This window comes from Salmo salar, chromosome ssa05, assembly GCF_905237065.1.
Source record: "Salmo salar chromosome ssa05, Ssal_v3.1, whole genome shotgun sequence".
Taxonomy (NCBI): domain Eukaryota; kingdom Metazoa; phylum Chordata; class Actinopteri; order Salmoniformes; family Salmonidae; genus Salmo; species Salmo salar.
In genome coordinates, this window is record NC_059446.1 from 49,627,296 (window position 1) to 49,641,091 (window position 13,796).

The 13,796-nt window shown below is 43.4% G+C and overlaps 1 protein-coding gene across 9 annotated transcripts in view; it reads right to left on the bottom strand.

Moving 5' to 3' along the window:
• Window positions 1-255: 255 nt before the first annotated feature.
• Window positions 256-13,796, bottom strand: part of LOC106605043 (protein dopey-1) — a 38,561-nt gene continuing 25,020 nt past the window's right edge. For 8 of the 9 annotated variants that reach the window (XM_045718317.1, XM_014200283.2, XM_014200281.2 and 5 more), the window contains 18 exons: window positions 12,453-12,564; window positions 11,165-11,347; window positions 10,481-10,606; window positions 10,202-10,336; window positions 9,766-9,821; window positions 9,272-9,376; window positions 8,312-8,378; window positions 7,735-7,879; window positions 7,273-7,352; window positions 6,645-6,754; window positions 6,288-6,437; window positions 6,102-6,163; window positions 5,793-5,945; window positions 5,459-5,595; window positions 3,392-3,447; window positions 2,839-3,003; window positions 2,364-2,493; window positions 256-875 (listed from right to left, as the gene is read on the bottom strand). In XM_045718317.1, coding sequence (XP_045574273.1) covers window positions 567-875; window positions 2,364-2,493; window positions 2,839-3,003; window positions 3,392-3,447; window positions 5,459-5,595; window positions 5,793-5,945; window positions 6,102-6,163; window positions 6,288-6,437; window positions 6,645-6,754; window positions 7,273-7,352; window positions 7,735-7,879; window positions 8,312-8,378; window positions 9,272-9,376; window positions 9,766-9,821; window positions 10,202-10,336; window positions 10,481-10,606; window positions 11,165-11,347; window positions 12,453-12,564 — 2,281 coding nt within the window. In that variant the 3' untranslated portion in view covers window positions 256-566. The remainder of the gene's footprint in view (window positions 876-2,363; window positions 2,494-2,838; window positions 3,004-3,391; window positions 3,448-5,458; window positions 5,596-5,792; window positions 5,946-6,101; window positions 6,164-6,287; window positions 6,438-6,644; window positions 6,755-7,272; window positions 7,353-7,734; window positions 7,880-8,311; window positions 8,379-9,271; window positions 9,377-9,765; window positions 9,822-10,201; window positions 10,337-10,480; window positions 10,607-11,164; window positions 11,348-12,452; window positions 12,565-13,796) is intronic. The other variant, XM_045718318.1, reaches the window with a different exon arrangement.

Here is a 13,796-nt window from a genome sequence, read left to right on the forward strand (position 1 = left end):
CTCAGACGACTTCCAGACAGTCCTAGCAAAATTCTTGCTTGAGAAATTGCTCTTTGCCAAGAAGCTATTATTATTTTTTGACAATTTTAATTGAAAACAATCACAGTAAGGGATTTAATTGCTTAACAGAAATGTGTTATTGAGATAAAAACAGCTGCACTGGACCTTTAAGTGCTTTCCACCCTATGATGCTCAAAACATTTCAAATAACATGTCTGTCCATGGTGAGGGTGAGACCGAGACACATAGGGCATGTGGATCTCATGATGTCTTTAATTCAGTAAGTCACAACAATATAGAATTGCACTGCATCTTCACATTGTCCCAGAGGGCTTACACAAACTGTCAAAATCAGTCTTCACAGCTGCCCTGTATATACAAATAATTAAAAGCCTTTGAAAAGTAAAATACAGTCATAAATACAAAAACAGAAAACAGATTTATTTTTACTTCCCATGGTTTATGTCCCTAATATGTTCCATTATATACAAGATTAGTCTAATTCACTAATGTTTTTCATTAATATATATCGCCTCGGAAAATACATTTCCCTCTGTCCCTCGTATTCACGTCTTGATAAGGCCCTCTAAAAAGTCTTTCTCCACCATCTCCTCAATGTTCTGCCGTGCCCGGCTCCAGAACACTTTTTGGCTCTCCAGCTTGCCCTCCTTGTTGGGGAAGGAGTGGCCAGAGTGGCTAGGGGCGGCGTTGTGGGTGGGGCCATTGCGGCTGCTGGCCTTACTGTTGAACACCTGACTGAGCAGGTTGAAGAAGGGGAGGAGCTGCTCCATGCTGCGGATCATGTAGAGTGTCAGGGTGAGGTGGCCCGGTTCCCAGGACAGAGTACGCAGGGAACAGTCCTCCTCTGGGTTCTTCTATGGACAAATGGATGGAAACAGACGACAGCAGAATGAGCAAAGAGTTGTGACTTTATACAGCTATGAATACATTATATGTACACTACCGTTCAAAAGTTTGGGGTCACTTAGAAATGTCCTGGATTTTGAAAGAAAAGCAAATTTTTTGGTCCATTAAAATAACATCAAATTGATCAGAAATACAGTGTAGACATTGTTAATGTTGTAAATGACTATTGTAGCTGGAAATGAAAAGGACAACATCCCAGAGTCGCCTCTTCACTGTTGACGTTGAGACTGGTGTTTTGTGGGTACTATTTAATGAAGCTGCCAGTTGAGGACTTGTGAGGCGTCTGTTTCTCAAACCACTTTAATGTACTTGTCCTCTTGCTCAGTTGTGCATTCATTTCTCAGAACAAGAATAGATTGTGGTCCCGTGTGGCTCAGTTGATAGAGCATGGTGTTTGCACGCCAGGGTTGTGGGTTCGATTCCCACGGGGGACCAGTACAGAAAACAATGTATGAAATGTATGCATTCACTACTGTAAGTCGCTCTGGATAAGAGCGTCTGCTAAAATGACTAAAATGTAAAAAATGTAGATTGATGAGTTTCAGAAGAAAGTTCTTTATTTCTTGCCATTTTGAGCTTGTAATCGAATCCAAAAATGCTGATGTTTCAGATACTCAACTAGTCTAAAGAAGGCCCGTTTTATTGCTTCTTTAATCAGAATAACAGTTTTCAGCTGTGCTAACATAATTGCCAAAGGGTTTTCTAATGATCAATTAGATTTTTAAATAAAAAAACTTGGATTAGCTAACATAAAAAAAACAATCTGCGGTTTCCAGCTACAATAGTCAAATACAATCATTAACAATGTCTACACTGTATTTCTGATCAATTTGATGTTATTTAATGGACAAAAAAAAAAGTGCTTTTCTTTCAAAAACAAGGACATTTCTAAGTGACCCCAAACTTTTGAATGGTAGTGTATGTGCTTTGTTGGTGTGCCATTATCTGACTGGATTGTCTGCCAGAATTTTTCTAACATATTCATTTTTTACAAATTAAGTACAAAACCTGCTGGAACACACTGTCCAGGCTACAGCTGACATTTACATTTCTCAAGTTTCATTTTTGTTGTCACATGGGGAAAGCGCCCTAGCGCTCTGATTGGCTCAAGGGTGTGAAGCTATTCCTGACGCTCCTCCAACATTCTACATGTTGAATCGTGAAAGATTGCCATCACTCTCGACCACCCGGCAGGTGGCCCCCGGAACACACCGTGTGGACTGCAGCTGATGTTCGCCCACTGATAGCCTTCAGAAAAGATTTTCAGCCTGCTGTGTCCAGGCTCTTACACTACTGGCCTTAGGGGTACAGTAAGTTGTCCCAAATGTCAGTAATAGCTAAAGTTACCATGGTCATTGGGATTGGTCACTTTTGCTAATGTGGGTCTATGTCCAGCCTTGCATTATGTTTCTCTGAAGGTAGACCAGAGCAGTTACCTTGGCTCGTTTCCTCAGCAGCTTGGCAAGTCGGACAACATAGGGTTTGAACTCTCTCTGGTGGGTCCCCTGTCGTCTCACCTCCAGGCCAGAGTCATCAGATGCCTCAGGGATAAAGGCCCAGCGGTACCTGGGAAAGAACACAGCCAATGCCCAAACATTACACAGACATAAACCTTTTCACACTCCTGAGCAAAAAACACACAATTTATGATGGAAAGGACAAAGTTACAGGAAAATATATGAGCCATCACTGAATGGTTTCGTTCAGTATGATAGTGTGAAAAGGCTTGAGGACATCATTGGGTAAAAGTGTTGCAACGTAGATTGTGTTTCATAACACATTAAAGTATGTGCTTAAACCTTTTATACCTTCCAAAAAAATCTAAATGAAATAGTGCAGTGTGCAGTCTTCAGATAAATGTACTGTATGTGAGTGTATGAATCCAGGCACGAGTAGTGGGTTAGTACACACATCTGGAACTGGGGAAGGCTCTCTGAGGGCAGGGCCAGGGCCAGGTCCAGCAGTTTGCAGGCAGACAGGTAGAGGTTGAGCCAGCGCTGGCTGTTGTAGGAGGTGGAGAAACCGTTCCCTCCAGAGTAGGTGGTCTCCAGGCCAGCCACCGATGGACCTGACGTCCTACAAGTCAAACCCAGATGGAAACATGACCAATGCATACACACAGCATAGATTCAGACAGTACTGACCAGTTTCCTGGACACAGATTAAACCTAGCCCTGGACTCAAATACACTTTCAACAGAGAATCTCCATTGAACATGCTTTTACATTTCAGGTCTATTCGTAATCTGTGTCCAGGAAACAAGCCCTACAAAGTCACCCAGGTTGAAGATACACATTGGTTGTGGATGTTTCCCCACCATACAATCTAAATCGCGTTGAGCACCTGAAAACTCGATAAATCCAATCCATCATCATCAAGTCACATTTCTATGGCAGGAAAAACACACACTCTCATTATCATGTATTAATCAATGTCCACTCCCATTTGGTGGACTGACAGTTACCTTGACATGTCCTCGTCTGCAGTAAGCTCCTGCTCCATGAGTAAAAATACCTGAACCTGAGAGGGAGGAAATACATAGGTAAGTAAATAGGAGAAAAGCCACACAATGTTAGGATTATATACAGTGCCTTGCGAAAGTATTCGGCCCCCTTGAACTTTTCGACCTTTTGCCACATTTCAGGCTTCAAACATAAAGATATAAAACTGTAATTTTTTGTGAAGAATCAACAACAAGTGGGACACAATCATGAAGTGGAACAAAATTTATTGGATATTTCAAACGTTTTTAACAAATAAACTGAAAAATTGGGCGTGCAAAATTATTCAGCCCCCCTTAACTTAATACTTTGTAGCGCCACCTTTTGCTGCGATTACAGCTGTAAGTCGCTTGGGGTATGTCTATCAGTTTTGCACATCGAGAGACTGAAAATTTTCCCCATTCCTCCTTGCAAAACAGCTCGAGCTCAGTGAGGTTGGATGGAGAGCGTTTGTGAACAGCAGTTTTCAGTTCTTTCCACAGATTCTTGATTGGATTCAGGTCTGGACTTTGACTTGGCCATTCTAACACCTGGATATGTTTATATGTGAACCATTCCATTGTAGATTTTGCTTTATGTTTTGGATCATTGTCTTGTTGGAAGACAAATCTCCGTCCCAGTCTCAGGTCTTTTGCAGACTCCATCAGGTTTTCTTCTAGAATGGTCCTGTATTTGGCACCATCCATCTTCCCATCAATTTTAACCATCTTCCCTGCCCCTGCTGAAGAAAAGCAGGCCCAAACCATGATGCTGCCACCACCATGTTTGACAGTGGGGATGGTGTGTTCAGGGTGATGAGCTGTGTTGCTTTTACGCCAAACATAACGTTTTGCATTGTTGCCAAAAAGTTCGATTTTGGTTTCATCTGACCAGAGCACCTTCTTCCACATGTTTGGTGTGTCTCCCAGGTGGCTAGTGGCAAACTTTAAACGACACTTTTTATGGATATCTTTAAGAAATGGCTTTCTTCTTGCCACTCTTCCATAAAGGCCAGATTTGTGCAGTATACGATTGTTGTCCTATGGACAGAGTCTCCCACCTCAGCTGTAGATCTCTGCAGTTCATCCAGAGTGATCATGGGCCTCTTGGCTGCATCTCTGATCAGTTTTCTCCTTGTATGAGCTGAAAGTTTAGAGGGACGGCCGGGTCTTCGTAGATTTGCAGTGGTTCGATACTCCTTCCATTTCAATATTATCGCTTGCACAGTGCTCCTTGGGATGTTTAAAGCTTGGGAAATCTTTTTGTATCCAAATCCGGCTTTAAACTTCTCCACAACAGTATCTCGGACCTGCCTGGTGTGTTCCTTGTTCTTCATGATGCTCTCTGCGCTTTAAACGGACCTCTGAGACTATCACAGAGCAGGTGCATTTATACGGAGACTTGATTACACACAGGTGGATTCTATTTATCATCATTAGTCATTTAGGTCAACATTGGATCATTCAGAGATCCTCACTGAACTTCTGGAGAGAGTTTACTGCACTGAAAGTAAAGGGGCTGAATAATTTTGCACGGCCAATGTTTCAGTTTTTTATTTGTTAAAAAAAGTTTGAAATATCCAATAAATTTCGTTCCACTTCATAATTGTGTCCCACTTGTTGTTGATTCTTCACAAAAAATTACAGTTTTATATCTTTATGTTTGAAGCCTGAAATGTGTCAAAAGGTCGAAAAGTTCAAGGGGGCCGAATACTTTCGCAAGGCACTGTATAACAATCTATTATCTTGGTCGACGATCTATAGTACAGTAGTTTGAGACAAAGGGGATGATAACCACAACTCAGCAATCGAAAAGTATTGCAAGAATAACAGTGGGGCTTACTTATCCAATCAAGATACTCATTACTTGGAAATTCTATCGAAATATTTATAAAACAGCAGGACAAACAAAACGCAGAGGTGTTTGGGCTTGGCGTAGGCCTTCATCAGGCTGTTCATCGGCAGTTGTCGCTTGTGTGTGTGTGCGTGAGAGAGACTAAGTGCGTACATTTTTTGTGGTGTATGTTTGTAGTGTGCTCTAGTGTCTCTCACCAGTTCAGTGATCATGGTGGGCCACAGTGAGGTGAGGTGTTGAGGAGACATGCGCAGCAGTAGAACTCTGAAGAACAGGAACACCTGGGCATGGAGGATGGGCACCTGGGGCAGACGAAGACTCTCCACCAGCCGCTCTGATAGGGGAAACACACACACTCATAAGTCAATACTCCATCGCTGTGTGTGTGTGTGTGTGTGTGTGTGTGTGTGTGTGTGTGTGTGTGTGTGTGTTGTGTGTGTAAATATTTGAAAACAGAAGGATGTTTGTGTTTATTTCTTAGTGGCGTGTGTGTGTGTTTGTGTGCATGCCTGTCTGCATGTGTGTGTTTACCCTGTATGTCAGGTAGGTATTTCTGGTACTGGTCCACCTCGCTGCTGTAGATGGTGAAGGCCAGGCGTTTGAGCAGCATTGCTCTCTGCTCCAGCTCTGCGTCTCGGTTAGAGAACAGATTCAGAGAGCTGCTCTGAGCCACCGCCACACGAGCTGCAGACACACGCGTGTTAACTATTATACTATAACAGTTCTAATATAATATCTACCCATATATTTACCTGTAAAGCACACATACAACTATACACAGAAATTATATACACACAGAAATTCTCATTTAGAAGAATCAGGCTACTCAATTATACTTACTCATAAGATCTCTAAACGTGGTCTTGTCGTGGGTCATAAGATGATCAATGATGGCTCTCCAACTGGAAAATACAGGAGAGGACGTCAGATAGAATCCTATTATATGAAACACATATAACAAAAATACACGATCCCCGTCCCCCAATGTTCCCCTCCCCCACACACACTCAACAATTCTCAACTCACTGGCTGACACAGGAGGAATCCATCTGGAAAAAGGTGTGGTCCATGAAAAGGTCGAAGGCTTCTTTCTTCCAGGCCCGCCGGGTGTACTGGTACCCACTCAGGCTGCTCAGCAGCTGGATACACGCCCGGTAGCTGGGGGCGTTGTGGGCACTGCCAGGGAAGAGGGCACAGAGACACACTGCACATTAGAGATAGGACCCAGATATGACCTGACCAGGAAATACTAGGCCCTAGTTATACAGCTTGGGAGTGTTTCCTTGGCAGATCCCATGGGCATGTTATTTAGTGTAACTGAGGACCTGGGTGTACTCTAGGCTCTAGTGAAGGAGTGTAGTGTATTGGCTGGTCCATCCTTACCTGTGGTTGCGGAGGTAGGGCACGACATAGTGCATAATGTTCACCAGTAGGGGGATCACCCTCTCCTTCTCATCACTGTAGAACACCATGTCTAGGAGATGGGCCAGCACCTGACAACACACAATCACTACACTCAATACTCTGCACTGTTCAGATAGGATACATGGCAACAGCATACTACACTAAAATGTAATATAAAACTTAGCAAATTGCAATATTGCTTTAAAAGATACATCCTTGCACTACAGCAGACATAAACCGACCAATAAACACTAATGCACCGCAATGAGTAAACGGGTCATGTGAGAGTGACATAATCCTAAACAATGGGAAGAGAGGGAGGTCTGTTTATAACACTAAAGCAAGAGAGGCACACTTAGTGCCTCCAGTTTCTATCTGGCTTCAACAGCAACAGTGTCCAGGGAAGGATGTATTGCTTTGCTAATACTGATTGAGGTTGGGCCTGGGGGAGGGAGAGCTGATCGTAAATCAGCTGAGTGCGAGTAGACTGTGTGTGGGTCCTAATAGCAGAAGCAAGGCTGTTGGTAGCCGTGAGTGGAGAGGATGCACAGACGGACGGCCACAGACCGCCAAACAGACGGCCAGACAGTGCGCTTGGTGTTTTTACCTCCGCTAGCAGTGTGAGGGCGTGAACGCTGTACACAGATGGAGTGAAGCTGGACGCCTCCATCACTGTGAGCATTAGATCTGAAACACACACGCCATTAGTGACAGATCATACGCAGCACACACACATGCAGACACATGCTGTTCGTGTGCACGATCAAATATCCACACTAACATAACATACCCCTTTGAATGCATTCCCAATACATTGGGTCATTCTAAGTGGTATGATAGTGTGGATATTGAAAACACAGCCATACATTCAGTCACACAAGAAACACATCTAATCTGCACATTCCCAATTAAGGTTGTGTTCATTAGGGACCAAACAGAAGAAAACGGACTGTAACAGGGAGGGACTACCCTGGACTTGTCCAATAAGAATCCGGTGCCCCAATGAACATGAAGCTGACGTATTGTACACAACTAGCACAGACAGCCAGGGTCCTCTCATTGCTCCTACCCTCTACGTCTTGCTCCAGGCTGGTCCCGTCCACCATGATCTGTGGCGAGGCCTTGACCTCCAGGTTCCTCCTCAGCCAGGTGGTCTGCTCCAGAGAGGAGCCTGCGATGGTCCCGATGGCCTCCACCACCTTGTGGGTCACATCCTGCGCACGCACGCGCACACACACACACACACACACACACACACACACACACACACACACACACACACACACACACACACACACACACACACGGTGAATAATCATACTAGCTTCATTACAATACCCATACTACCATACCAATAAAATGCATGCCCAATACATTGCTTCAATCTAATTGGCATGCTGGGGTAAATAATGGAACGGAACTCTTGAATTGAATTTATTTGGGCAAAAACATATTCAGCAATATGTACATTGTAATCCCAGAAGATAGCACTTAAAATTATTATTCAAAACACTTGATTCCAAAGTGGTCCTTGATGGGGCTTTTACCTCGATTAATATTATCTTATCTAGAAGATAAGATTTGTGAATTATGTCATCTTAAAGATAGAAGAATAGTGAATCCTTTTGCATGGGACTGAGGCTTACCTGCAGCTCTCGTTGGTCCTTCTTGCTCTCTAGGTTTGGGTTCTTGAGGATAAACTCATTCAGAACTCTGGGGAAGAGAGATGGATAGGTTAGTCTGGTGGCTGCGTATGTACAGGGTAGATAAGGGGAAGGGAGTGATGGTGTAAGTGAGAGAGGGCAGAGTCTCAGAAAGCGTCGTAAAGCGCAGTTATACCAAAAACTACAAAGTAGTAAGGAATCGCAGAGCTCTCCCCCTTTGTGGGTGTAGCTTCCAAACAACAGGCTCACAACGTCACGTTGGATATTAGCGTATTCAGCACAGTGTCAAAGCTAGCTCGCAGGATTCTCCCTCCTCCGACTTGATTATTAGCTAATTATAAACTGTGTGGTTCGAGCCCTGAATGCTGACTGGCTGACAGCTGTGGTATATTAGCTGCTCTAATTACTTTGGTAAGCAGTTTATAATAGCAATAAGGCACCTGGGGGTTTGTGGTACATGGCCAATATACCACGGCTAAGGGGTTAGTCCAGGCAATCCGCGTTGCGCACAAGAACAGCCCTTAGCCGCGGTATATTGGCCATATACCCCAGGCCTTATTGCTTAAAATGTATCCTTGTGTCTTCTTCCCCTTATAGAAAATGACTGGTCTTCAGTAGCTTGATCACTAGAGCCTGGTATAATTTGTATTTATTAAATGTTTTTATTTTATTTAACTACGCAAGTCAGTTAAGAATAAATTCTTATTTACAATAACTGCCTACCCCGGCCAAACCCGGATAACACTGGGCCAATTGTGCAGCGCCCTATGGGTCTCCCAATCACGGCCGGATGTGATACAGCCTGGATTCGAACCTAGGACAGTAGTGACGCCTCTTGCACTGAGATGCAGTGGCTTAGAACGCTGCGCCACTCGGGAGCTGGTGTGTGTGCATGTGTGCGTGCGTGCGCGTGCGTGCGTGTGTGTGTGCGTGCGGTCTAACCCCAGTATGAGGAACTGTCCAGGAGCAGGCAGCCCCAGCTGTATCGAGTCCTTCAGCAGTGCCAGCAGAGACGGCCAACTGTCCACCAGACTGGACACAGGGATCCTACATAGACAGACAAGAAGGATACAGTCACAAACAATGTTCTAATGATGGGTCAAGTATTAATTTAAGTAAGACACCTGTATAAACAGTTTAGTACGAATAATAGTAAAGCTACAGAACTCAATGAATTGGACTAACAAAATTCAGGGGTTTTATCCGAATTTAACTTGATTTTATTCTACATGCTCAACACACTTGACATACAGAAATGTCAAACTAAACATGACATCACATGAACTAAACTACAAAAGAGGGAAAGCTCAGTTGGTACACTTCTTCCAGGCATTGATTGTCTTAGGAATCATATGGATTTTCATTGCCAACATCTCATATATTTGTTACTTATGCTTAACACACTTGACAGACAGGTGGAGGTCTGTTGGTCTCACCTCTGAACGTAGGCATAGAAGAACTGCAGCATGCACACCTCCAGAGAGAGATGCTTCTATGGAGAGACGGTGAGAAAGAGGGAAGGCGAGTGAGAGAGGGTTGAGGAAGAGGTAACACTGGACAGAATTACATTTAATTAGAAAATAATGAGGCCGTGGCAGGGAAGCTGCCAGTTTACTTTGATATACTGTAACAATAAGATGGTATCTGTCCAATGTAATAGTAACAGAGGACCTGCATTAGGGTGAATTAGGACTAATGGAAGCAGGAGGCTAGGAGTCGTGCAGCTTTGTATGTAGTCATAAACTGTAACAAGGTTAGAGTAGCACAGTGTGCTCTAAGCGTATGTATTGGGAAACTAATTCGCTTTATTTTAACGGTAAAACAGAGAATGTCAGTTTATATTCCAGACTATTGGGAGACCGCAGCACCAACCTTCTCTTTGGCGATGGCCGGCGGCTGCTTCAGGACCTCTTTGACCGTCTGCATCACGGTCTCGGTCCGCATGGCGCTGACCGACCGCACCAGCTCCACCAACAACAACTGCTCCTCACTGGCAGTGGGGATCACCTACACACACACATACACACGTGCGCGAACATGGACACGGACACAAGCAGGTTAAGAGACCTCCGCGCACCGCCATTAACCACACAAATAACAAAATGTATGTGTTTAGTAAGGGTTTCTGCCATGTTGATTTCTGGAGCTTACCTTGTAAGCGGCAGAGGTCTTGACCTGCTTCCTCTCGTTCCACACGTAGGCGATAGCTGCCATGAAGTGGGCTCCGTGGTTCATGGAGATGGGGCCTAGCAGCTCCAGGATCTGCTGACGCAAGTTCTGAAGAGAAAGAGGAAAGATTGAGCTCTCTATGCAGTGTCAGAAATAAGACCAGGCCAACAAGCAGTGGGCGGTCCATCCTCCTTGAACAATATTTGAGTCCTGGGGAAACCCACACGTTGTGCAGGCTTTTGTTCCAGTCCAACGCTAACGAATGCTTAGTCGAATCCTCAAATCAGGAGTACTGGGCTGAAACAAAAGCCTGCACACCCTGTAGGGTCCCTAGGAGCATGATAGTTAGGAGCTAGTAACATAAGCATTTTGCTGTATCCACTATAACACATGCTAAACCGGGTACACTACCAAAAAAATAATAATAATTAGATTTGACTATATTGAAGAACACTGATCTAGGTATCAACTACAGGTACTCTATTCACAGTATCGTGTCGACCCAGACCAAACTGTGATGGCTATTATCACATTGTCCATTTCAGCTCAGTTCTAGCAACTATGGATGGATGAGTAATCAGATCAGCTCAGTAGAGCTTGGTTTGGCTCGCCTTAGTCCGATTCAGTACTGTGAAAAGGCTTAGGGTCAGTGTGTAACCGCAGTACCTTGGTGGATCCCAGGTTGATGTTGGAAGTGGATGCAGCGGAGGCGGCAGCTGGCCGGTCAGTGCTGTCGGCCTGGTATAGGACGCTCCACAGCAGGGTGACGGAGGACATAATGGTGTGGAGGATGGACAGGATCCCTGAGCGAGCCTCCGCCAAGTGCTTCTGGTCCACACTCACCTGCAGCTGAGAGGAGAAACAGGGACATGGAGATACAGTCACTAGTCAGTCAACACACCCCACGCAGTCTTCACGTTTAGCTGCCTTAAAAGGACATCTAAAAAGGGATTATATTCAACAACAAAAAATCCTACCAATATACTCAACCTACTCCACATTTTCAAAGTTAAAGAAAAATGATAGAAACATTAACAAATGAATAAAAAATGTAAAGTAAAAGGAAGATGTATTGATTGCGTATGTACTCACACCCCAGAGTTAACATTTGGTGGAAGCACCATTGGCAGCCAAATTTTGACAAAATTGCTCAAGCTCAGTAAATGTGGTTGGGAGTCATTGATGGACAGCAATATTTAAACCTTGTCTCTACATTTCCAAGCAGATTTTCATGTCAGGACTGAGACTGGACTATTCAGGAACACTCACCACCTCTAGGAAAGCCATTCTGGTGTGTCTTTGGCATTAAAGCTTGTGTAATTGTCACATTGAAAAATAAAACTCTATCCCGGGGATAGGTTTTCAGAAGACTACGTTCGGTTTCCCGCTAACTTTTTACCTGGGCTTTGCTTCTTTCATATTTATTTTGATCATGACAAACTCCCAAGTCCCTGCCGGTGACAAGCATACCCATAACTTGATGCTGCTACCACAATAGCCATGATAATAGCAATCACTGTTTGAATATTGCTGTCCATTAATGACTTCCAACAAAATGCACTGAGCTGGAGCAATTTTGACAATAACAATGGATACATGTTGCCCTAAGTGCAAAGTTGGTAAAATCTTCTTCAAAATGATTTACAGATGTAATGGCTGCCAAAGGAGCTTCCACCAAGTATTAACTCTGGGGTGTGAAGACATACGCAATCAAGACATCTTAGTTTTTTATTTATTAACTTGGGAAAATGTCCAATAATTTTATTTCACTTTGAAAATGGTGTCGTAGGTTGTGTAGATCTGTACAGAAAATGTCATCCTTTTTAGATAAATGTGTGCTTTATAAACGAAGGAGTTCTGTCGATGTGTAAATAAGTGACATCAGCATTAAATCAATGCAGATATGACATGTCTGTCTACTTGGCAGTGCAGTACGGCGGACTAGCGCCCTCACCTGGTGGTACTGGGAGGATGGGTCCAGTAGACAGTAGTGGATGATAGCTGTCACTCCTTCCAGTACTGTTAGAATCAAATCCGGGGGGATGCACAGGGCCATCCACTGAGGTCTGGAAGAGGGATAGTGGGGAAAGTATAAATTGATAGTCATCATTTGGTATAAAAAACTATTTTGCCATAAACAATTCATCTTGTCATAGAATATACAGTACCAATTTAGAATCCACAAAGGCATAAGTCAAAGGTGGGTAATTGAGGTAACTGCTGGTCAAGAGAGACATCGTGTGGCAGCATCACTCACCTAATTTCTCACAAACATTCCCTCTACTACAAAACAGCTGTAAATCCATTGCCTTGGATATGTACTTAAATTAACCAATTCATCCTCATACAAATATTTCACTTCACTAGCTAGGTTCATCCAATTGGCGACAGATTTTCTGATGAATACTCAAAAATCTGCATAAAAGAATATGCGCATTTTCCCACCAGTGGCGTTTCCACCAAACTGACTTGTGAATAGAAATCACTACGTGATGAAGTAGAGCACATAAAAAGGTAACATTTTTTCTTTTAAAGGGATGGTTTGAGATTTTGTGAATGAAGCCCTTTATATACTTTCCCAGAGCCAGATGAACTTGTGGATACCATTTTTATGTCTCTGTTTGCAGTTTGAAGGAAGTTGCTAAGTAGCATGCTAGGTGTTCCTGTAGACTTCAAGTTATTGCGCTAACGCTAGTTAGCATTGGCTCATGAAACTACCTCTAACTTCCAGATATAAAAATGTTATCCACGGGTCCATCTGATTTTGGGGAAATAGATAAAAGGGCTTCACGGCCAAAATCTTGAACTATCCCTTTAAATGTGTACCGAATAGAAACCTATAGTTCAACGTGTCTTCATCTCATTTTCAACTGTACCGATGGTTTTGTCACAAAAACTGTTGCGTTAAATAGCTAATGTGCCCACTATGGTCTTGGTATCTGCAGTTTGCAGATACAGTGTGGGTAAGGCTAGCCTATATGATGACATTATTATGGATAAGAGCGAGATTATTTTTATTTATCAAATGGCAGCCAAGCATCGATTATCATGTCACCAGAATAAGACCATTGATATTTATTGTAAAGGCGCATCAAGCTCATCACCGTGCACTTTCGCAACCTTTTGAAGTTCATCATGTATTTAATCTGACGCCTAATAAACTGCATGCTTTCCCCGAGTCGTAGTGGGAGGACCACACAAAATAGAATCGCGTGACTCCAAGTTTATTTCGGTTATTAAATCAATATTTGCACATGGGGCGGCAGTAGCCTAGTGGTTAGAGCGTTGGAATAGTAAC